This window comes from Typopeltis vanoorti, chromosome 19 (genome assembly GCF_054136105.1).
Source record: "Typopeltis vanoorti isolate ZY-2024b chromosome 19, IOZ_Tvanoo_1.0, whole genome shotgun sequence".
Lineage (NCBI taxonomy): Eukaryota > Metazoa > Arthropoda > Arachnida > Uropygi > Thelyphonidae > Typopeltis > Typopeltis vanoorti.
In genome coordinates, this window is record NC_143567.1 from 33,755,673 (window position 1) to 33,782,737 (window position 27,065).

A 27,065-nucleotide genomic window follows, 5' to 3' on the forward strand; every position below is an offset into this window, starting at 1 on the left:
GGAAGACAGCTGTGATCGTCGATGGCAGCTCATGCACATTCACTGAACTCTATGTAACCGGAATGCTCTCACACACACCGCAAGGAAGCAAGAAAGAAATCACGTAACTCAGAACAGAGAAAATTTCCAAAAATGAAAGTAATAAAAAACTGACTATCGGTGCATAAGATGCACCCTGTTTTTCAGACCTATTTTCAAAGAAATAAAGTGCGTCATATACGCTGGAAAATACGGTATGTATATACTCCAGATGACCTTAATATAAAGGTCGAAACATCTGGAAATGAAAATAGTTATTTATAACACGGTTGTAGAGTCCATAATTTATCTAAAATGAATGCTGATCACCATGTAACACTAAAGGAAAAGAGATTGGCTACAATTTGGAACCTCAGTCTAAACCCCTCTGCCTTGTGAAGGGGAACAATTTTTCCAACCTATCATTCCTTTGGGACTTGCCATGTTGTTCAAAACTAATGCTAAACATGTTTGCCAAAAGTGCTATTAATTTTTGTAGAGAACTGCCTTTTAGCATCATAATTCCTCATATACTTCTTGTTCGTTCACCATCGGTTCCTTCACCACCATACCCTCTACACTCTAGCTTCTCAAGATGTCACTTTCACAAGGATAAACTGAACATTGAATATTTCAACTATATCCTCTGCATTTTGTTACCTATCTACCAGTGTCATCTCGCATAGTCATTTTTAATTGTAATTGCCATGCATCGAAAGAACTCACTAGGATTTTTCTTATTTTATTTGGTTAATTTCTTCTCATATTGCACTTTTGCTGTCATTACCAATGACATCCCCTTCCTGTGTTCATGAGTAAGAGTTGCTGTAAAGGTTATGCACTTACAGTGTTATTAGTATGTGGGATTTTTTGTTTAAGTTTATTTGTGAATTCATTGAAATTAGAGCTTAGTATAGTAACTGGCAAAGGAAAGCTGGTGGCTGCTTTGTCCATTCAAGAATTCAATTTCGCTTTCAGTTGTTTCATGAAATGTGAGGTGTGCTATATGTACTCATTTGATTATATAGATAAATTGTGAATATTTAAGGCAGATGGAAGGGGGATGTGTGAGCCGAATGAGGACTTGATAAGTGCTAATATATTGATGACTGAAAGTGTTATTAGCAAGAATGTCACAAACAGGATGAGTGCTCATCTGATAGAAAAGGATGGTGTAAAAGGTTTTTTTGAGAAACTTTTTTGAGAAACTAGTGATTTGAGAAACTTAACAGTCAATGGTGAAAAAGACGAAAGTGATGTGAATGTGGTGGAAGTTAAAAAACAAAGTACAGTTAAAGATAAAATAGTGAGCAGCATCGACTTCAAACAATTGTATATGGCTGGCAACAAAATTGAGAGAATGAATGTGAAAATGGGATGCAAAATTCAAAAGTTCAGTTGATTAAGATGAGGCAAGAGATGAAATAGATGCAGAATGAAGTTAAGAGAATTCAAGATATGTATGGAAGAGTGAAAATGATGAGAATGATTAATGTTGGTATAAAAAGAGGTAACGAAATACCCGTGGGTGGCGTTGTATAGTGATTCAATTATTAAAGGTGTGCTGGATGAGAGGATGCACAAAGTTTGCTTTGCTGGAGGTAGAATGGTCAGTGATTGAGGCATTGGATATGAGAAGTAAGCGAGCAAAAGAGTTTAGCTGTAATAGGTACAAATGACTTGTCTGGATTGGATATCAGGAGGTTGGTGAAATGGATAAAAGACAATAGTGTGATAGAAAAGTTAGTAAGCATGTTGCCCAGGTATGACAATGGTGAGATGAAGAGAGAGCAAGGATTATTAATGATATATGATATGATAAAGAGTACAGTTTGTTAATGTGCGGAATGAGTATGAAGGATGAAGCGAACTGTATGAGTGGTGTTGTTGTATGTGAGTCACTTGGAGAGATTGCTTCTGGAAGGTGGAGAAGTGAGTGCAGAGAATGAATCTTATAAAGTGGGAAGCAGTGTGGAAGAACAGGAGAGTAAGACAGGAGGTGGTTATGAATGAAGAAGTGAGCAGCATCAATATAGAGAATGAGAGAACAGGTGTACATAACAGACAGGGAAATGGGGTGGCTCGGGGTGGACAGAGGAACACAGCATGAGAAAGGTGAATGCTCAAAGAGGATATGAATGCATGTGTAGACAGAAAGGGAGGGTAATGATCTGGGATCAAGGGAAAATAGTTGGATTTGAAGAAGGTTCTAAGATGAATAAGGAGAAAAAGAAATGGTTCAAGTTTAAGCATGGAGAAGTCGCATATTAAGTGGTGTCAGTGGAACTAGCTATAGATCCGGGGAAAGCTGCTGTTTATATACAAATGCTAGAAGTGTAAGAAATAAGACAAATGAAATGGTTGCATTAATTGAGTCTGTTAGCCCAAAAATTGTTGGAATAAGTGAGACATTGTTGGATGAGGACGACATCCTGACAGGAATAGAGATGGAAGTGTATGATGTGTTTCGTGAGGATAGAAGGATAAAATGGGAGGGGGGAGTGCTATTGATGATAGAGAAAGAGTTATGTCCATGCAAAGTAGAGATGCAAGAGAGAAATAGTGCCAGTGGTTTCGAGGCAGTATGGTGTGAGATATAGGTGAATAGAATGAAATACTGTAGACCTGGTAATGTGTATAATCAAATTAGCCAAGCAAATAAAAAAAAGGGTGATCATTATGGGCGATTTTAATTATGACAATATAGACTGGGATGATGAGAGAGCAACTGGAAGTAAAGAAAATGAGTTTCTTGAGTTCTTGAGGAACAACTACCTCATACAGTATGTAACAGATGTCACATGAGGATTGAGGGTCTTGGATTTGATCATATCATCAGAAGATGTAATTATAAATGACATGTCAAATCCACCCTCCAGTTGATGGCGGGTGGCTGATAGCTGTGTGAGTACCTCTGTGAGAAAATGGTAGTATTCAAGTCAAATTCAAGAAATATCTAGTGTAATCAATGTCCAAATGTATTCCAAGGGTCAGAAGGTTAAATAAAGTATGTGTGAAATGGATGAATGAAGAGATTAAGCATGCAGTACAGAGGAAAAAGGCATTATGGGGGCAGCATAAGTGGTAATAACCAATTCCATGATGATTACAAAGACCAGACAAGAAGGGTGACTTGGTGGTTGGTAAGGGTAGCAAAAGAGAAGTATTAGCTGCAGTTAGTTAATTAAGCCAAAAAGAATCCTAGAGAGTTCTTTTGATATGTAGCCAGTAAAAAAAAAAAAAAAAAAAAAAAAAAAAAAAAAGATTATGGAAGGATGATATTGATTACAGAAAATGGTATAAGGACAACGCTACAGAGAATATACTTGAGAAATTTAATGAGTAATTCATAAAGGTCTTTTATCATTGTGAACATTACATGATGGAGAGTTTGAGAGCAGTTGATGATTGGGAGAAGAGACTGACTGTAAGTGAGCAAGAGGTATATTGAGAATTCAGCAAACTTGATGTTAATAAGGTCTGACTTGATAATATTATTATGTGACACCTCCAGGGAGTCAAAAGACTCATCGAGGGAGAGTGTGCCAACAGCATCGAACGATTGATTCCCTTCCAACTACTAACCATGCTCAAACTTGCTTAACATTTTACATGAGTCATTACCACATATTCTGAAGGAATGTGCCATGGAGTTGGCATCTGCCTTGACATATTTTTTTTTTAATATGAGTCTTGCACTTGATGAGTTTCAAATGAGTGGAAGGAGGACAAAATTGTGCTGCTTCACAAGGGAGGTGATGGAACTCAAGCATCAAATTTTAAGCCTATCTTTGTGTCAGGTGTTGTGGTGAAGTTGTTGAAGCTGGTGAGAACTAGGATGCAGAAGTGGGTTGACAACAATGGTATTATCTTTGATGGACAGCATGGACTAGCTAAAGTGAAGTCATGCTTTAGTAATCTACTTATTACAATAAGAAGAATTCCCAGTTCAGAAAGGTGTGAGACAAAACTGTGTCTTTTCTCTGATTCTCTTTAACCTATACACAGAAGAAATATTTAATAAAATTAGTAACCTCAAAGGAATCACTGTAGGAGGCAGAAATATTAATAACCTAAGATATGCAGATGACATGGTTCTTCTAGCTGAAAACAAATATGACCTCAAAACTCTTTATAGATGAAAACCTCAAGTATAGCGAACAGTATGGCCTCAGTTTCAACTTTAAAAAGACAAAAATCATGATAATTTCAAGAGAAAAGAAAATACCAAAAAATATGCATCGATATAAAAGGAAATAAATTAGAACAGCTGCAAAAATACATATATCTCGGACACTTGATCACAGAGAATGGCAGGACAGAAGATGAAATTAGAAAAAGGATTGAAATCACAAGGTTAACTTTCAACAGTATGAAAAATCTACTAACATCTACAGAATGAAATCTGAAAACAAGACTAAAAATCTCCAAATGCTACATATGGTCTACGTTATTATATTTGAGTAGAGACATGGACACTCCAATCTGAGTGTGAAAAAACTGGAGGCCTTTGAAATGTGGATGCTGCAAAGAATTATAAGAATATCATAGAAAGAAAAAAAGATAAATGAAGAGGTACTAGAGATGGCAGGTGTCAACAGAAGCCTGATGAAAGAAATTAAAAAAGAGAAAAGTTAGATATTTTGGACATATTCTGAGACATAACTGCCTACAAAGGACACTTCTCGAAGGAACTGTTGAGGGAAAGAGGAAGACAAAGACTGGAGTGGATGAAAAATATAGAAACCTATCTCTCATATGAAGAATGCAGCAGAGAGGTGCAGAATAGGACATGGTGGAGACACATAGTAGTCAATCTCCTGGAGGGAGAAGGCTCCTGACAGGAGGATTACAATAAGGTGACAGCTTCCTTGGATAGAGGAGAGGAATACATAGTAATATATTTAGATTTTGCAGACTTTTGATAGATTACCACATGATAAGTTGATAGGCAGACTAGAGTGGATGGGGTTGGATATAAGATTAGTGCATAGGATCGGAGACTGGCTCTCTGATAATTATCAGGAAGTTGTGTATGGCAGAACAATATCCCGGAAGAGAAAAGTCACTAGTGGTTTGCATCAGGGTCTGTTTTTGGCCCATTACTGTTTAACCTGCAAGTTAATGATATTGGTGAAGATTTGGATGAGGATATTTAGTTGTTTACAGATGATACAAAGTTGGGACGAACTATGAAAAGTAGAGAAGATATTGGTGCCTTTCGAGAAGACTTGAATAGATTGAGTGAATGGGCTCGGGAATGGGGATGCAAGTTTAGTGCTGCAAAATGTAAGATTTTGAAATTTTGTACGCTTGGTGTGGATATATTGTTAGAGGTAGAAGAGATAAGAGATCTTGGGGTGATAGTGGATAAGGATCTGAAATTTAGGGGACACATTGCCAAAATTGTGAGGACAACACAAAGAATTCTGGGAATGATGTGGAGGATACTGACTTGTAGAAGTAAGGAGATTCTTGTTCCATTGTATAAGGCTCTGATTAGGCCACACATGGACTAACTGTGCACAGATTTGGTCACCTGGTTTTTTAAAAAGACAAAGAGATGTTGGAAAGGGTCCAGAGGCAACTGAGTAAGGTAGTTTCTGATTTCTGGAAATGAAGAAAGGTTTAGAAGATGCAATTTAGAGTCTAATGGATATGGGGAAGAGGGGTGATGTGATAGAGACCTACAAGTTAGTAAGTGGTCACTATAGGATCAGTGTTGGAGAGGTTTTACAGCCTCTTGCTGTAAAACCTCAGCAACCTTATAAAGAAGCTGTATAAGGTAAAACCTTATACAGCTTCCAGAGGTCATCCCTGGAAGCTGTATAAGGAAGGTGTGAGAAGCAAGTTTTTTTGCATGCAGAGTTGTGAATGATTGGAATGCATTGCCTGAGAGTGTAGTGTCAGTAGAGAATTTCAGTGTGTTTAAGGTGCAGAATGATGAGCTGAGTGTATGACAAACAGACCACCTAGATGAGTCTTTGACTCCATTAGTAGGGGGGGTGAGTCATATGGATACAAGTAGAGCGAGTACAATAGCTATTCCAACATTGGAATGCCTTTTTTATATACTCTCAAATTGACAGTGCAGAATGAGAAGGTTCCAGGATTTCTTTGTAGTAAATTAGATTGATAGCCTCTCCAGGAGGTATAAATTCTCAGTGGACCAACAGCTTCTGAAAATTATGATAATCATGTTTGTCATTTTGGACTTGCTCATCTTGCCCCAACTGAAGGTGAGTTAGCCACTTTCATATGGATGTGAAGATGTTTTTCTGGGAACCTTTTTAATAACCCTGCAATCGAAAGTGGCTGGAGAGTAAATTTGATTAACAAACATTAAGTTATATGCTGAACTACAAATCTGGAAATTATAACACTCACACAATGCTATCTTTGCTTCTGTTGTATCAATTGTTGAATGGAAAGGATATCAGCAGTGCTGGGGAAGCATTTGTAAAAATGCTTAAATGATGTGGTATCTGATTCTGTCCAGAGAGTTCAAAGAACAAATTGAATGTGAAATTTCATGAAACAAGAGATCCATAAGAAGATATGGAAGGAATATTGTGAGGATAAAAATGAGCAGAGTTAGGAAATCTATAAAGCTTAAGCCAGAAAAGTTAGGGGTATTGTATGGAAAGCTAAGTTGGAGTATAGAAAGAAATTGGCTGCACAGGCTAAAAGTTAAAAGTCCCGAAAGAATTTTTACCGTTATGCCACGAGTAAAAGGAAGAACGAATATGGAAGAATAACTTTACTGATTGCAGATGTACGCTTGTGTCAGAAGCTGGAGAGATTATTTAAATAATGAATGCTCACTTCAAATCTATTAACATATATATATATATATAATATAGTGCACATTACTACCACTCCATTGGATGAAGAGATAAAGGTGCAGGAGGAGGTTCCAGAGCTGTTGTGTAACCTAGATATGATTCCGCAGTTGGGACATCAGCACATGTGTTAAAGGAATGTTCAGTTGAACTGGCTAGGGCCCTTGATGTGCTTGTATAATGAGTCTTAGCCCAGGAAAGATCTCACAAGAACAGAAAGAACGTGTGATAATCCCATTGTACAAGGATGATGCAAAGATTGATGTATCTAACTATCAGCCTATCAGTGTTTCTGGAGTAATTGTATTAAATTACTCCAGAAACTTACTCATAATTAACTTAATTAATGTTTAAAAAATTGGATGATTATGGCAATCTGTTCTTAGTTTTATTTTATTTTCTGTAAGATCTATTTCTTCCTGAATACCTGTTATATCAACCATTTTTCAGAATCTGTAATTTTTCTAAATTTCATATGGTGTAGCTATACTCAATCATTATACAATCTGTACATTTTGCTTGTTTAAGATTGACACTGTTCTCCAGAAATTGAAATTGCATTATCTTTTTTTTCTTTCTTGCAGAATTAAAGCAGAATTTGAGAAGCAAGTGGCAGAAACAGTTAAAGATACAGCCCAAATTCTGCATGCACTCTTTCCTATCCATTGTTTTTCATTGAGTGAAGGGACAAATTTTTGTATTTCATTTACGTATCATCTTCAGCCAAATTCTCCAGGTTGGTATTTGCTTATATACTGATTTGTTCTTTGACAAGTACAAGACAGCCATGTAAACATGCTTTTTTAAGCTTACATTGAAATTTACATTGTGCTTTGTGCCATCAGGGAAACTCCATAAAAAATCAAATAGGAATAACTGCCATGTTAATTTTTGTGAAATAGTAAAAGGTAGTAATCTTGTATCATTTGAATAAAGAAGCATGTAAAGTGGGAAAGCTGCTAGAGATAGCTGATATTCAATTTTTATTCCTAGAATTAAAATAAGAATTGCAACTCTGACTATATTACATTCGACAGAGAAAGTAAATTCTACTGGAAGCAAGGATGGACAGAATTATGACATAATGGAATTGGAGAGAATTCTACACCTAGTCAAATGCACAATTCATTATCAGTTCAGTTCAGACTTAACATAATCTGTTAGACAGTATACAAATTGGAAGAATGAATAAAAAAATGTAATATTTCAAAAAAAATGAATAATAACACAAGCCTTAGCAAAAATGCAATGCTCAGATGTTTAGTGGAAAAACAGCCTGTGGTAATCATCAATAATACAAAACTTAGAATATTTGTCTCAGCAAAAACAGTAAATGTATATTAAAATATTTCGGCATTTATTATTTCAGAAAAAAAAAAGTAATTTAATTAAACTGAAGTTAAAGTTAACATTTCAACCACTATATTGTAGTTATCTTCAGGAACAGTCTCTCAACTACAGTGCAGTTTAGCAGCTGCTGATTCAATAAAATTCAAAGTTCAGTGGAATATTTTGTTGAATTAACCGTATTACCAGTTTGATGTTTAGTAAAGAAAAAAGTAAATGAAAAAAAAAAAAGTCAATGATTAATTGTTAATAAGATTCTTGTATGATAGAGGTATAGTCTTGGTATTTAAAAATAAGTAATAATTTAAATAAATTATTATACCAGAATTAACTCATGTAAAATATTATTTTATTAGCATAATTTTTGCCTAAGTATCAAAGGTGTCTTCAGTACAGGTGAAAAGCAAATCAAACAATAACTGACCATTCCAAAGAGCAAAACTTAAGTAGCTAATGTAAGATAACTAAAAAAGTCATGAAATTTTCTAACTTATTAAAGTATAAGTTACATAAAATAAAATAAATTTAGTACTTTTTAAATCTGCTAATCTTTTCTGTCTCCCGTAAAGGGGATAGGCATAGACCATTGGATCTGTATAAGTTAGGAGAGTGAAGTAAAGTTTCACATGTTTCTTTATAAAGCCATTCCACAAGGAACTGACTTTTGTGAAGCACTCTTGTATTTTTTTACAATTAACTCTGTCTAGTGTTGATAGCATGCTCTGCAAGTCCAGACTGTTCAGGCTCAAGGTATTCAATGTAAGACTTGTGTTCTTCTAGCAGACTAAAAGCAGATCTTCCTGCTGTTTTGTCCAAAATAAGATAACTCACAAGAGCAAGGAATTTGGTAGACACCTGGATAATTGAGATGTGGAAGCTTGTCCTTTGGAGAAGCGAGAAAGGTGAAGATTTTTCTGATGAAATTATTATTATTATTATTCAGGCCTCCATGGAGTCAAGACTCTTCGTGGGAGGTCCTTCCTAGGAAACACAGTCTATCATACCACTCCTTGATCTCATTAACTGTTCTTGCTCTCACCACTCTATCAGCAATGCATTCCATGGTTCCACCACCCTCCATGCAAAGAACCACTCCTCACCCTCTTGCTCACAGCTTCCTTTCATAACTTCTAGGGATGACCCCTTGTCATCGCTCCTCCCGACTGCTCACCAAGTAAAAGAGATGAAAAGCAACAAAAAATATTTAGTAGTTTTAAAACTTTCCCTATATGTTCACTAATGCCTTGCACATAAAAGATAGGAATAAGAGTTATTTGTTCTGTATTTGAAGAGGTAGAGATACCAAAACTGTTCAAAGTTCTGTTGATGTAAGAATTCTTATAACCATTAGATAAAAAAGTAGAAATAATATGTTATATTTCTTTCTATAATAGTTCATCTGAAGAACATAAGGAGTGGGCCCAATGAAACAGTGTTTTAATAGTTCCAGCCTTTTGACTGGAATGGTGATGAGATTCAGCATGGATATAATGGCCTGTATGAGTCTTTTTCTGAAAAGCTGAGAAATGTAGTTACCATCTGGTTGACGAAGAATTAAAAGATCTAAAAAGGCTAACTGCTTATTTGCTTCTTCTTCTTCTAGGGTGAATTGGATCCTTGGATGAAGTGCATTTAATTTAGAGAGAAACTGTTATAATTCATAAGAAGAGCCATTCCAGATAGAAAAATGTTATCTACATATCTGAACCAGTGAGTAGGTCTAGGTGAAATGTTGTTCAAAGTGCTCCATAAAGAAGTTGGCAATAGTAAGAGAAATAGGATTGCCCATTTCCGTTTCTTCGATTTGTTGACATAAATTGTTTTTAAAGGAAGAATAACAAGAATGTATTACAAAATCAAAAATGTAAACAATGTCTGAAGGAAATTCTTGTTGTAGTAATTTAATGCAGTCAGATAAAGGAACATTACTAAATAATGAAACAACATCTAAACTAATCGTAATATCCAAAGCATCCAAATATTTTTGTAAGTAAAAATATTTGAATATTTTTACTTACATAAAAAAATCCAAAGTATTTTTTTATGTAAGTAGCAATTCTAGTTGAAGAATTGAGTAAATTAGATAAGTTATATAAATCAAGTGGATATTAAATCCAACATCATTTCAAAGCTGGATATAGAAACTGTAAAAGTTTTTTCATGCAAATAATGACCAGAGAGCTTGAGGGAATGCACTCGCCGCCATACTAAGAGTTGCTCTAGCCGAACCTAATAGGAAACACACAAGCTGAAAGCACCCATATATTCGCATTCAATTTGTCCATTTTGATAAGGTTTCACTGATCTGACAGCTGTTTCAAACTCATTGGTTTTCGTCAGAGATCAGGCAGAAACCTCAGAGCAAAACTCTCAGTACTAAGGAACTCGAAGTGTCGGAGAGGTATATTTTCCGTAAGCGAACTCTCGGTCGGTGCGTAAAGTATTTACTAATATAAAGAGCCAAAAGGCTTCACTTCGGCGATGCAAAATTATATAAATTAAGTGAATATTATTATCAATATCCACTTAATTTATCCCCCTCAAATCCTGAGGATCAAATTTGAGAACAGTAGTCCACGTGTGGTCTGATTAGGGTCTTTTACAGCGGAATAATACCTCTTTTATCTCTGCAGGTGAGCGTCCTTCTCAGTATTGCAGCAATCCTCTGGGTTACCTTCATCACCTTTGCAACATGCTCCTGGAATTTCAGTATTCTATCAATCATCACCCCCAGATCTCTTGTCTCCCCTACTTCCTCTGGTACAGCTCCTCCAATCGAGTATGCAGCCTCCCATTGATGTATCCCAAACTTCAAGACTTTTCATTTTGCTGCATTAAACTGATATTCCCCCCCCCCCTTTCATTTGCCCATCTGTCTAGTTTATTCAAATCTTCTTGCAAGGCTGCCACATCTGCACTATTACTGATATCCCTTCCCAGCTTCACATCTTCTGCAAACAACTGAATACCCCCTTGCAATCCATTGACAATGTCATTAATATAAAGGTTGAATGATATAAGTCCCAGTACTGAGCCCTGTGAAACCCCACTTGTAATCTTCTGCTTTCTTGATATTGCCCCACCATACACAACTCTCTGATACCTATCAGACAGCCAATCCTAAATCCAGTTGACTAACTTGACATTTAAACCCATGTGCTGCAACTTAAATATCAGCTTATCATGTGGCACCCTGTCAAATGCCTTTGCAAAATCCAAAAAAATGGCAGTATATGCCATTCCCTCATCAACTGCTATTGTCACTTTATTATAAAAGGCAGTCATATTACTAAAGCAAGAGTGCCCCTTAACAAATCCATGTTGATTCTCACTGAAAACATTACCCTCATCTGTCCAACACTGTATATAATCCCTCACTAATTTCTCCAAGACCTTAACAACTACTGATGACACGCAAACTGGCCTATAATTAGACACTTCCAGGCTGCTACTGCCTTATGCAACGGCACTATCTTACCTATCTTCCATTCCTTGGGTACCTTTCCCGCAGCCAGACTTATTGAAGAGCCAGGTCAACGGAGCTTTTAGTTCTTTAGCACATTCTCTCAAAACCCGTGGTGAAATACCATCCAGTCCTGAGTCCAGTCCAGAGGTGGTTATCAAATCCACATGCTTGTGGATTTGATAACCACCTTTTCTAGCATTATGATCTGAGATTATATTCGGCTTCGATGTTTCTTGATCAATACCAGTGTCATGTAATGTAGACAACAGCAATACATTTTTGTTCCTTTTGAAGTGTAAGAAAATTGTTGAAACAGAATCTTGTGGAATCCACCTCTCTTTTTGCTATTTCGCTTTTCATGGTGAATTCAGCTGACAAATCTAGTTTATTGTTCTTGATTGTTCCAAGATTAATTAAAATTATAATAACGGAATTAACTCATGTAAAATATTATTTATTAGTAGAATTTTTGCCTGAGTATCACAGGCATCTTCAGTACATGTAAAAAGCTAATTAAACAATAACTGACAATTCCAAAAGGCACCACCTAAGTAGCTATTGTTAGATAACTAGTCTTCTATAGGAAGAAGACTCATACAGGCCATTATATCCATGCTGAATCTCATCGCCATCCCATTCAAAAGGCGGGAACTATTAAAACACTGGTTCATCAGGCCCACTCCTTTTGTTCTTCAGATGAACTATTACAGAATGAATTGCAATATGTTATTTCCTCTTTTTTATCTAATGGATATAAGAATTCTTTCATCAAAAGAGCTTTGAGTAGTTTTGATATATCTTCCTCTTCAAATACAGAAGAAATAACGTATTCCTATCCCTTATGTGCAAAGCATTAGTGAACGCATAGCAAAAGTTTTAAAACCACTAAATTTTTTTTGTTGCCTTTCGACCAATCAGAAAAATCTCCGCGTCTCCAAAGGACAAGCTTCCACATCTCAGTTATCCAGGTGTCTTCCAGATTCCTTGCTCTTGTGGGTTATCTTATTTTGGACAAACAGGAAGATCTGCTTTTATTCCAGCTAGTAGAACACAAGTCTTATATTCAATATCTTGAGCCTGAACAGTCTGGACTTGAAGACCACGTCATCAACACTAGACATAGAGTTTATTGGAACATGACAAGAGTCCTTCACAAAAGTCGGTTCCTCGTGGAACGGCTTTATAAAGAAACATGTGAAACTTTACTTCACTCACGTAACTTAAACAAATCCGATGGTCTACATCTATCCCCTTTGTATAGTACTTTTTAAATCAGCTAATCTTTCCTAACTTTTTTAATTGTATATATAATTTATTTATCTATTTTTTTTAAATAAGTTAGGTAATTTAATGACTTTTTTAGTTATCTTACATTAGCTTATTAGGTGGTGCCTTTTGGAATTGTCAGTTATTGTTTAATTAGCATTTTACATGTACTGAAGATGCCTGTGATACTCGGGCAAAAATTCTACTAATAAATAATATTTTACGTGATTAATTTTAAATAATATGTCTACTCATGATATTTCCTTACTGAAACATTGTTCCAAGAATTGTGGTCTTTTTTTGTCAATAGCTGATCAGCCAGGGTGCAACTCGTAAAGTAATTGTCCATTGTAATAGTTCTACTTTTGATATAAGGCTGAGCCAAGCGATGCACCAAGGACAGAGTGTAGTTAGTTGCTACTGGTTCGTTGGGGTGTCTTCCTACATATATTTCCCCTTTCAGTGGAAACGAGTTTTTTGAATTGCATACCCAGAAAATTTTAATTCCATATTTTCCTGGCTTTGAAGGAATATATTACTGGAAATTGAAGCGACCTATATTTGATACTAATTGCTCATCAATAGTCAAATCTCCCAATGGTTTATAGTACTTTTTAGACATTCTAGAAACATATTCCAAATGTCTCTGAAGGCTGCCAATTTATCATCTTTCAACTGCTCTTTTCTAGTATCACGATTGTCAAATTTGCAGAAATCGCACAAGCTGCTGTATTCTTTCAAGTGACAATTGTAGAATAGAGTTATCTTTCTCCCAGAGCTCGTCCAGCCGTTCATCCCAATTCTTCCGCATTCCAGCATACATCAGAATGCCAATCATAGTATAGATTTCATCAGTATCATATCAAATACAAGGTAATTTGTATTGCTGTAAATCTCTGGCTTTTCTGTTAGTTTCACACACACAATCACATTTATAATTGTTTCAGGAATTATTTGTTTGAAAGAGTCCATTGCAGAGTATAGATTTTGAGTTAGTATTGCTCCGGCAATTCCTTCTCTTTCTCAAAATACCTGCATAAAATCAGGAACTTTATGTACATCAGGAGGAACATTGGTCCATCTTCTGTTCATTTTTGAGTTTCTATTCAGATACACAACAACATTTCTGGGATTTTCTCAGCTGAAGCGTCAACAGTAGCTATAGATTCTGCATTTGCTTCTTCTCTTAGTTTTTCATCTAATTGTAGCATATATTCTTCAGCAACATTGTCAAAAGCTGAGAAATCGCCATAAAAATATTGTTTTCTAATTCCACATCTGAATCATCATCATCATCCCTTGGCATATCTGATGAAGCAACTGACGACACTTCCTCTAAAAGATCTCTCAACTCGGAACTGGTACAACATCTTTTTTCTTCCTGTCATAATTATCTAAAATAATCTAGTAAAATAAGCAGTAATGAAGAAAAACAGCAATAAACACAGCAGATAATAGTTTGTAATTCGTAAGACAATATCAAATATGAAAACCATAAAATTATAAGCTAAAAACGAAAGAAAATAAATAAAATCACATTCTGAACATATGTTATCGTAATAATTAGTATCATCTTTACAATAAAAAAAAAAAACACTAGAATTTACCAAACACTTACCACTAATTCAATAAAAAAAAACATATCTTACTTCTTTGAAACACAAGCAAAGACTGAACTGAAACTGCATCAAATCATTTTAGAAATAATTTATGCTACAGTGTACACCAGTAAGTTGAACAAAAAATGACTAAAAACAAAGAAAAATATACATGCTCATACAAGAATCATACATAGTTTCAAAGCGAATATGGTAGCAAAGCAAAAAAATATATATTTCAGGCGACAGGAATGTAAATACAAAACAAGCTATGGAAAAATACTAACGCAGATGCTTACAAAAACCGGTTTTTGTATGGAGAATATCGAGGTGCATATGGTAGCATCTGTACATGGTTAAGCACTCAAGTGCCTTTGAAGCTTTACTACCACATTGAAATTCACCGATTTCAATGAAATATTGCTCTCAAACTCTACATGATGTGATGTTCACAATGATGAAATACCTTTATTAACTGCTCATTAAATTTCTCAAGTGTATCCTCTGCAACAGTTGCCCTTAGACCATTTTCTTTAATCATTGTCATCCTACCATAATCATTATTCTTTTTTGATGGCTACATATCGAAATAACTCCCTAAGATTTTTTGGTTTTGTTACCTAACTGCTGCTCATTCTGCACTTTTGCTATTCTTACCAACCGACTCACCTTCTTTACTATTCTTTGTACTCCTCATGGAGTTCTTTATTTCCACTCATCTTATGTTGCTTCCATAATGCCTTCTTTCTCTGTATTGCATGCTTAATCTCTTGATTCATCCATTGCACACCTACCTTATTTAACCTTATGACTCTTGGAATATTAGATATTGCTTTTACTAGATAGTTCGTGAATATCACCCAAACAGCATTGATCTCCACTCAGCTCCTCATCCCATGCTACAGCTGCAAGCTGTGTCCTCATCTCATAATCACGAGCCTGGTTGCTCCACATACTTCTGTTCCTTACGGAAGTCCTTGCATGACTGGCAACTACCCAGGTTATCACTTCTTGGTCACTCTCATCAACTGGAAGGAGATTTAACACCTCATTTATCATATCACAGATCCTCAATCCTTGCATGCCCTGTGTTACATACTACCTAAGGTAGTTGTGCCTCAAAAATTTGAGAAATTGATTTTCTTTACTTCTGGTTGCTATCTCATCTTGATCTATATTGCCATAATTCAAGTCACCTATAATAGCTACCATTTTCTTCTTTGCTTGGCTAATTTGCTTATATATTTCATGATCGCTAGCCTCTACAATACCAGGTCTATGGTATCATCCAACTAATTATTTCTGCATCTCTACGATGTATGGATATAACTTTTTTTTTTCTATCATCAGTAGCACTCCACCTCCCTTTTTATCCTTCCATTTTGACATTTAGATATTGCTTCTACTGGATAGTGCTTGAATATCATCCAAACAGCATTGTTCTCCTTTCCACCCAGCTTTTCATGCCATGCTACAGCTGCAAGCTGTGTCCTCATTTTCTCGTAATCAATAGCCTTTGCAGTTCTTCATATATCCATTCCTCACAGAAGTCCTTGTATGATTGGCAACCACCCAGGTAATCACTCCATGGTCACTCTCACACGATATTTTCAGCATCGCATCAATGCGTGGACAAACAATCGTGGCAAAGACCACATTGTTGGGCGGTTTGAATTTTCGGGATTTTATTCAGTGTGTGTGAAATATATTCGACGAGAAAGTTAAAGTATAGCTGGAAGGAAATTGAAACTGGAGAGAGAGTTTGTATTAAGTGTTTCAAAAATGAGTATCTATTAGGTGACAAGAACACAGCAAATATTAGTACAGTGGACAGTACCAACAGTAAGATAAAAAATGATGTTATTAATGTTGAACATGTGGCCATGAAAATAAAGGAGAATGAAATGGACATTCATAAAGAAATTGCATGCATGAATGTTATCCTTCATAAGACAAAACAGGGAAATTGAAAAATGCCAGAAGCAGCAAGAGATTAGCAGGGTTGAAAAGAGAAACAAGCAGATGGTCCGAAGGAATAATAAAGACCATCCGAACAAACAAGAAAACAAGCTAAGGAGAAAATTATGTACGAAGACTCAATGATCAGATGCATACTCACTGAAAGTGTGACAAAATCTCATTTTCCGGGTACAAAAATTCATATTAGCCACGCCATCCAGATGCAAAAAAGGTATGTCTAAGGAAAGGATTGTCTTCATTGGTACAAATGATTTGAGAGGCGAAAAGTATTCTATGAGGGAAGTTGTTGTTAGAAGAGACAAAACTGAAGAGCTAGAAAATTAAGATTGTAAGTCTCCTACCATGCTATGATAGAGGCGAACTGAGGAAGAGGGCATATATAGCCAATGAGTATGTAGATTATACAAAAGGAATGATATAGAATTTTTGGATTTGTGGTCACTGTTTGATGGAAAGAAGGATTTGTACAATACTAATGGACTGCATCTAAATGGTTTTGGTGCTAGGTGTCTAGAGAGAGCTATGCTCACCGATCATGCTGAAGTGCAAATTCAGAGAAACTTAAGCAATTAGCATGGAAGCAAGTGAGTTAGTTTGAAGGCACTCATAAAGCAAGTGAGTGTGAGAATGACCTGAATCTAGTCTCTCTAGCAAAAATATTGAATAGTCATTTCAGAAAGTAAAGGTGGGTGGAGGCTTAAAGGGATGCTGCATTTTCTGTATATTAAGGCCAGAAATATCAGGAACAAGAGGGAGGAGTTTTTGGCATTGGTTAGTGCAACCTCACTAAAGGTTATAGGCATTAGTTAGACTTGGCTAATAGCAGATGATGTAGATATAGGGATAGAATGTGAAGGGTTTAGTATTTTCAGGGAAGATAGAGAAAATAGGATGGGGAGGGACAATGCTGATAATAGCCGATGAAGTGCAACCAAATATAGGCTTGTTAGACATCTCGTATTTTACATCGAATTTTGCTGTCCCGTATTGTACTTGTAGGGACAGCCTAATGTCCCATGCTTTTAATGAAAAGATAAAATTATAAATATTATGTTAAGTAAGTATAATTTTCAATATTCTTTCAATATGGAAAGATCACATGGCAGGAAGGAAATGGAATTTATACACCTGCTGAGAGATAATTACTTAAGGCAGAATGTAATGAAGGGGGGACTAGCAGTGGAACAATATTGGACCTGGTCATAGGATCAGAAGAGCTATCTATAATCAAGGTGATCACATTGCCTCAGATTGGTTAAAAAATTGTCATGCAGTCTTGACTTGGGAGATTGTGAAACAAGAGGAATATTCTGTCAAGAAGGAATATTTGTGGAACTACAAGGCAGGTGATTATGACAAGCTTAGGAAGCTTAAATCTGTATCATGGCATAAAGCACTGCAGGGTAAAGGTGTTAATGTGCATCGGAGATAGCGAATGGTTATCCAGAGGAAGCAATATTAAATTGTATACCTAAGGTAAGGAGGATTAATCAGGTAGGAGTCAGATGGATGAGTAATATCACTAAGCACGAGCTGCAGAAGAGGAAAATGCTGTGGAGGGTATATAAGAAAAAGGTGACCAGAAAACTCGTGAACAGTACAAAGCTTAGGCAAGAAAAGTGACCAACATGGCAAGGAAGGCAAAATCAGATTATGAGAAGAATCTAGTTCAGTACACCAAAGGAAATCCCAAAGAGTTATTTATTATGTGGCAAGTAAGAGGAAGAATGACTATGGAAGATTAACCTTAATGAGTGATGATAGTTACAAGCTGACAGAAGCAGATAAAATAGTCAAGTTACTGAGTGACCACTTTGCAAGGGTATATCATCCTAGTGAGGTTACTGCTTTAACATATGCGACAGACACTGGTGTGGGAACAGAGGTGGATGAATTGGAGGTCAGAACTAGATTTTTATGCTTGGAGAGTTGTGAATAAGTGGAATAGGTTTCCAGAATCAGTTGTGAGTGCTTTGTCTATTAATGGGTTCAAGGAGAGGTATGGTAGATTGGATATCCTGCAATGAGTCTTCAGATTCCATGAAGTTTCCTATTATAATAATAATTTCTGTTAATGTCAGGATTAATTAGCTAAAAATTTGGGAAACTGTTTTTCCTAAGATCAACTCCTACACAACTGTAATGGTTACTCCATTCTTCTTTTTACTAGCATTTGTTAGTGTGTACCATTATACTTGTCCTGAAGAAACCAGACAGAATAGCTGGTGAAACTTGTTGACAATTTGTGTATATCATTTATTAATATCTGACCAACGAATAAAACCAAGAAAAATATGCTGGCCTTGATCTTAGTTGTTTCAGCAGTAATTCCAAAACAGCAAAATCTGAGCAAAGTATTTCACTTTTCATTATAATAGTTTTTCTTCTACTATTAATAAAAGAATGTGATTATATAACGAAACTATTGATGCTGTCTCTGATCATCAGCCACCATATCCACCATATATATACATATATGGTGGCTGATGATCATATACATAGAAATATACATATACATAGAAAGAAGTCAATAGACACCATAGTGTGAGAAACAGCCTTAGTGCCCATCTTAAGATTTTCTTTCGCTGCTCTGATTGAAGCACTCCTGTGGTGCATACTTGCTATAGGTGTGTGATAGCAATCAGTGGGAATTGCGGACCATTCTTCATGTAGGCATGTAATGAGGTCCTAGACTGTGATGGGATGAACTTCTCTTGACCTCACTCGATGCTCCAGTTCATCCAATAGATGTTCAATAGGTTTGAGGTCAGGGCTCTGTGGAGGTCGGTAAAGTGTGGTGACGTCCATGTCCACAAACCACACAGTTACATCAGTAGCCTTATGACATGGTGCTTTGTCTTGCTGAATGAAACAATGGTTAATTCTGTAGAAACACCACAAAGTGGAAAGCATTACATTGTTCTAAAATGTTCGGATATTTCTCGGAATTCAGTGTTCGTGACACCACAGACAGAGGTCTGAGAACAAAGTAGAAAAAACAGGCCCATACCATCGCACTGTCACATCCGAATTTCATAGTTGGGATTATTCACTCTGGCAAGAGATGTTCACTGGACATCTGCCACACCTACACCAATCCATATTGTTGGTAGAGGGTGTAGCATGATTTGTTGCTCCATAACACAGCTTTCCAAGCTTCCATGTCCCACTGTACATGTACTTTGCACACCACTGAAGATGACACTGCATGTTGGTTTGGGTAATGTGAGGCTTGCATATTGCAGTCCAACCATGGCATCCCATGTTGTGGGCTTCAGTTCTGAATGTTTTTGTGCAGATTCATGTTCCATTCAATGCTCAAAACTCCATTCCACATGTCAGCTGATGAATGGTGGTTTTTACATATTATGCTTCGTAACACCCTACAGTCACATTCGGTTAGTGTGTTGAGGCATCCACCACAGGTAGCACTTGCACTTAAGTCCCTGCACCTTCATCTCAATATTTTATTGCTTGTTCACCTGGGATGGCCCAATTTGTCAACAATTTGCCAAACATAATCACCTGTAACATGGCATCCACAACACACCTCTTTCAAACGCTGTCAGTCCCCTTCTCACAGTCGTTTCACCCAGACACAGTTACACTGACTTGGGAGCATCATAATCCTCAAATTTATACTCACTAGAAACATGTGACTTGTTATGGCACAGTGTACCTTGCCCATGAGGCTGTCCATTGACTTCTTTCCAAGCAGTGTGTATATGTGTGTTAATCTGCACCAATATGCTTGCACATCAGAATCTTTAGCCACTTCATCAGGTTGCCTCAGCATGCTCTAATTGACATCATTCTGAGTGTGCAAATGGCATTCAGTAGTTCAATATATTTCTGATTTGTGGAAAGTTAATCTGTTTAGAGATAATGCTTTGAACAAAAAAGATTTAATTTTTTGGATACTAAGGATCTATAGTTAAACACCGGCATTATCATGGAATCCAATGACTGCATGGTAGCTCCATACTAACAATTATTGGCAGTGTCTAATCATTCTTTGCTCACAGCTACCTCTGGCAGCCTATTCCACTCATTTACCACTCCAAGAGAGAGAAAAAAAAAATAGTCTCCATGAATTTGATAACTACATTTATACAATATCCAGAATTCTTTGTTCTTTCCTGTCCAGTCATGTATAGAAATATTTCTTCATTATTTACTCCATAAAACTCCTTTAGTAACTTGTATGTTTCTAACAAATCTCATCTTCTCTGTTAGCTAAACTTTGTAATTCCAAAACCTTTAGTCTGTACTGTTAGAAAGCACTTAAGAAACCAGTTATTCACCTCCAAATTCCCTGCACTTCCACACTCCAAGAAATTCACATTACTAAATCTGTGCTTAGTAGTTTAGAGGTGTCATATCCAAGCCTTACAAAGAGGACTAATAACTTCCTTATCCTGGTGACTTATTGTGGTTTCTTAACATCTGATCAATATTTTGAAATTTTTCTCACTTTGATATGTCCTTTAATCCAGTTAATTTTGTAGTTATGTAATTTTATTTAAAGTGTATATATTTTTTAGTTTCATTAAATGTATACATTTTTGTATTTGTGATCTTCATCTCTGTTTGTCATTATTCCTAAATCCTGAGCTACATTAGTTTCTTGCAGTCAAATCCTGTTGGCTGCAACATTTGTTTTGAGATTGTCTCTATAAAGAATTTTTTTTATTCCGAGTGTTTAGTGTTTACACAAGGGTTCAATGACGATTGCTGCAATGACCTTTGACTGTTTCTTTTAGAATCCGGAAAATCACTGACTGAAGACCAAATGCAAAAATATATACATTTAATGAAACTAAAACAATATATATACACTTCAAATAAAATTACATAATTACAAAATTAACTGGATCCAAGGCCTTCTAAAATAAATCTACCTTAAGAGATTTTCTTATCCAAAAATATTAAATCACCCAATCTCTGGCTCATTCAATTATTGGATTGTTAAACATATACTTAATTACGTCTGCCAGACTAAAACACCTTGTTTTCACAATAACAAAAAAATGTTCATTAGAGGCATAAATTTAGTTTAATCCTTTATCCAAGTGTGAGCAAACAAAGTTTGTGCCTGAAAGTATCTGTAGGACTTGGGTAAGGTGGTACAACACTGGGCAACTCGTTGCAAAGGTGCAGCAAGCAAGCTAACGTCGAGTTTGCAACGAGTTGCCTGGTGTTGTACCACCTTACCCCAGTCCTGAAGATACTTTCAGGTGCAAACTTTGTTTGCTCATACTTGGATAAAGGAGTAAACTAAATTTATTATAGTCTAACCAAGTGAAAAATAAACTTTCAACATTCATTAGAGTCAGTTTTTTTTGTTAGAGCCTTTCCGAAAATATAAAAATTTCCTTCTTTTCCGTGGGATCCTTTTCTTTTAATCTCCCTTATGGGAGATAAAATTCAGAGAAAAAAAGTTTCTTCTACTACTTCATAAACAAGATATCTAAGTTGAGCTAATTCTGTCACCTTTTCCAGTAGAAATAACAAATAGATCCGGTATCCTTAAGACAGATGAAACTTTCCAATCAGTGTTTCCATCAACATTCAATTAGAACATTGACTGCAATATCTTCTTTTATTTACTAAATACTTGTTAACAATCTCAACTCCTCCAGTTTAAAGACTCAAGAGTTCTATGATTCCTTTTGGAATCCTCTATTAATATTCTTCCGACTGTCATGTAAAACTTAAACTTCCTAAGAACAAAATTTCTCCAGTCTGCGTTCTTAAACTTCCATTAGCTCTTTCCTGTTTTTTGTCATTAACCTGATATTGAATGCTCTGTCAGCTGTCAATCACTCATCAATCTCCTTGGCAAGCATGCACTCCCTGTAAATATCAAGAAAGAAGTTGGAGATGGAGACAATGGAGATTACGCTAATGGAGACAACGTGTCAGCCATATAATGGTGACACATTGTCTCCATTAGCGTAAACAGGATGTCTTCACAAACCACAACAAATATCTCAACATTTCACAATTTTAAATTAGAAATAAAAATAAAAAATAAAAAATTACAAATTATCAGATTCTAGTAAGCACATCAATTTCAAATGGTTTACATTTCATTTTGACAAGAATAATATCAATAAAGGGTACATTGCAAGTGTCGACATACATGTTATGAAACCAAAACTAATAATATATTAACATAAACAATTATAAAAATATTCATAATTTTAAATTATGATTATTTTTACATCAGCTTCATCTTTCTCAAGCCATTTTACTTGAGTCAAGATTTACTTTCTGGAGTCTAAAATAAAGTTAAGTCACAACCAATCCTGTAAGTTGACCATGCCATTTGTAATGTTATTAGTCTCTATAATGACTGTTTTTATTACTCCATTTTTGTAACAAGAATGTCTTTTCAAAACATGGCATTTGATAATTTTAAATTACAATAACAGAATTGCAAGTAACACAATTATCAGAATCTACATCAGAAAGTACATCAAAATTTCAAATAGTTTACATTTCATTTTAACAATAATAATATCAGTAACAGGCACATTGCAAGTGCCAATATATGTGTTATGAAAGCAAAACTAATATTATATATTAACATAAACAATTTGTAATTTGTAAAAATATTCATAATTTTAAATTATGATTATTTTTACATCAGTTTCATCTTTTTCTTAATTTTTTTTTTTTTTTTAATTTCGAAATGTTTAACTTGTATCTAACAAAACTGACGTGATTCTTGCTGATCATTATTTACAATCTCTGAATGGGTACTAGTTTCAGAATCATCTGATGCTAGAGATAATTGTGAATATACATCTCCCAATTAATTATATTTATGAATTTCATTTCTGTACTTTTCAAATATTTCATTTAAATATGAATTATATTATAAATTTACAGAATCATCACTATCTGACTCAAATTCTACCGGCTGAGATTCTTTATCTTCACTAACAAAATTAGAGGAATTTTTACATTCCTCTGTTTTATTTGATTCTAAGCTAACTAACTAACCTATGGTACTCTGCCACTATTTCATCCATGTTAGATTCTTTTTTTTTTAATATCACTCTTATGTTGTACATTATCTAAATTATATAAAAATTTGTCTAGAATTCTATATGGACCTGAAACTTTCCTTCCTAATTTCCTGATTAACCCTTTTTATACTAGATTTATCATTTAACAATACTAAATCTCCCGGTGCAAATGACTTATATATACTTTCTGAAATGATTAATGTACTGTCTGGTTTTCTGTGAACTTGGTTCTTTATTCATCTTACGAATAACATGAACTTTGGACTTCTCTTCATCTTGATTCAAATGGTTATCCTTGGTGATTTTTCATCATCAGATCCTAGAGGTCTAGATAAGTAATCTGCTACTATGTTTCTTTTTCCTGGAATATAAGCCACATTAATATTATATTCCTGCAGTTCTAGTGCCCACCTAATTATACTTTGATTTTTATCCTCCATTGTACTTAGGAATGACAGTGGTTAGTGATCAGATCTTATTTTAATAGGTTGTCCTAACAACAAATATCTCTAAATTTTCTCGAAGGAAAAATTATTGCTAATGCTTCTTTTTCTAAGGTCGAATAGTTCAATTCTGGACCTGATAATTTCCTACTAATAAAAGCTACTGGCTTAAATTCTTCTCCTTCTTTTTGTTTTAATACAGCAGCAATGCAATCATTTGAAACATCAGCAGAAAGATAAACATTTTCACCAAATCAACTAGATAATGCAAGTTTTAGTTTGTCAAATGCTTCTTGTTGAGCTTTACTCCAATTGAATCTAACATCTTTCCTTGTCAAGTATGCTATGAGTCTCAATAGCTGTGAACAATTAGGAATAAATTTTCCTATAGAAATTTAACATGCCGATGAATCTACGAACTTGCCTAAATGTTAAGATGAAAAGCCAAACGGCTATTTTTTTCTGGCGAGGTTGATAAGTTAAGGGGATAAAAATCCCTATTGTTTTTCAGCCAGTAAGCGAAACTAAGATCGAAAACTACGATCTGAACGTTTCATGCCGACGAACTGTCGGCGTATCCAAGCGTAAGTGACCACTTGGTAGTGCCACACCACCGCAACTCGTTGCAAAGGTGGAGCAAGATCCCTCACTGTTCTTGATATTTTCTCATAATGTAAAAACATACAACTCTTAGGAGATGTAGTACTGTTTTACATTATGAGGAGAGGTCACTACCCAGACCGGTTTCAACCTTCTGGGTAGTGAGAACTGAAGAGGCTGAGAACTGAAGTTTCATTGTTTCTGCATTTTCTTTGTTTAAGGCAAAGAGCTAAGTTTGATATCTCCAATTCTAATATCAGGTTTAATATAAATTTCTTTCATAATGTCCTTGTCTTGCATCTGATTTCACATCATTTCCTACAGTTCTAACTACTGACTTACAACTTAAATATAGACAATGTATTGCCCTGTATAATGTTTAATTTATCCTATATAATTGTAGTGTGTTGAAAAGCTTTTCTCTGGGCATCTTGCCATATGCCCTTTCCAGATATACAAAACTTAAGTACAGATCCTTGTCATATTTCCATGATTTCTGAACTATTTGTCATAATGTGAAAATCTGCTCATAACATCTTCTGTTTGGCCTGAATCCAGCTTGTTCTTTTTCCAGTTTCTCTTCCATAAATTTTCTCAGCCTCTTTTCAAGTATAATAAAGTTAGTTTAATCCTTTATCCAAGTGTAAGCAAACAAAGTTTGCACCTGAAGTATCTTCAGGACTGAGGCAACTCGTGGTAAAGGTGGACAAAGCTCTCATCACTCCTTGTTTCAGTATCTCCCATAATGCAAAGCACATCTCCTTGCAGACATGCCTTAAGGGAAGGGCCACTACCCAGACCGGTTTCGACCTTTATTGAATGTTCAAGTACAGGTCAAACTCTAAAAACTCAGTGTTGTTCCCCTCAGTAACAGGCTCACCCTGCCACTGAGAAAACTCTCAGAATGGGTTGCTCTACACTGTGGCAGGCTCACCCACCACCGAACAGAGCCGCTCATTTGCTTATATGTCATCTGAGGGATAACAGCAACAGCCGTACCTCAGTTTACTTCATGGGCTACAGCATTGCCATTCATTACCCTCTCACCCAGGACCTGGGTGACAGCAACAGCCAAGCCTCAGTTAAATCTTCATGGGCTACAGCATTGCCATTCATCACCCAAGCTTCCAACCAATTTCGACCTTTATTGAGGTCTTGTCAGTGGGAGCCAGACCCAGAAGTGGTGATACTAAGGCAGAAGCAATGGAGAAGTCATATTTACTTATACGAGTGGCCAAAAGGTGTACCACGTTTATCATCAGTTGCCTCAGTCCTGAAGATACTTCAGGTGCAAACTTTGTTTGCTTACACTTGGATAAAGGATTAAACTAAATTTATTATAGTCTAACCAAGTGGGGGAAAACTTCCAACATCTTTTCAAGCATGCTTGCTTATATCTTACATAGATACTTAGTAGAGAAATTCCTCTGTAATTCTCATGTTTAGCTTTCATTCCCACATATATATATATATATATATATATATATTTATAAAGAATTGAAAAAAAGAAAAAACACTAAAACACTGAAGCTTAAATAAACTATGAACATCATAGAGAGTCTCTATATATTAATGATGTTCATAGTTTATTTAAGCATCAGTGTTTTGGTGTTTTTTCTTTTTTCTTTCTTTTATACTCTCACCTGATGAAGGCTGTTAAGCCGAAACTAGTCGTGTTTTTATATTAAAACCTTTTTACTTAAATCTCGGTTCTAGTCATTCAGTTCTTTATAAAAATATGTATGTTAACCGAGTTAATGATCATTCTTTCATGTGTGTGTGTGTGTGTGTGTGTGTGTGTGTGTCTATGAGACCATAGGTACAAATAAGTTTCATTGTCTGTTTCATTGTCTGTTTAAAATTACCTACATAACTATTTGAAACTGCCTTCCATTCAAGTAGTTTATCTTCATGTTTGGTGTTGAATGTTGTCACTACATCTTCCTTTCCTTGATCATTATTGCTCGAATATTACATTGTTTTTCAAATCAGTAGATCAGGCAGCTAAGACAAAGAAAATGGAAGAAAGTGGTACTTGTTGGAAATCTAAGCAGCAGAATAGGAAGTGAATCTCGCTAGGTATATAGAAATGTCTTGGGAAAAATTAATATGCATGCATTGCAATATTTGTTTATTTCATATTTTGACTTGTGAAATTGCATTCATCATGCTCATTCTTCAGCTTGCCTAAGGAGCCCTTGCATACATGAGTACCTACATCCTCCTTGATGGCTTCAATTTCCCAATTTTGCACATCCATTCTCTCACTGAACCAAACTTTCTCTGTACGCTTAGCTCAAAATCTCTTAGAGTCCAATCCCTCAGGCATATAAAAGTCCTTTTGTCCATCAAATTTATCCCCAAACATATAAAATCTTTACAGCATCACCCACTACACAACTTATGCATGCTCATTTAAGATAATAGCTCTTCTTCTTCATAGCAAGAAACTTTCAAACATTACTCCT

At 35.5% G+C, this 27,065-nt stretch overlaps 1 protein-coding gene across 1 annotated transcript in view; it reads left to right on the forward strand.

Moving 5' to 3' along the window:
- Positions 1-27,065, forward strand: part of LOC150095987 (uncharacterized) — a 340,717-nt gene that overhangs the window by 232,016 nt on the left and 81,636 nt on the right. Inside the window, exon 8 of the mRNA XM_090409460.1 lies at positions 7,445-7,596. Within this exon, the coding sequence (XP_090265586.1) occupies positions 7,445-7,596 (152 nt within the window). The remainder of the gene's footprint in view (positions 1-7,444; positions 7,597-27,065) is intronic.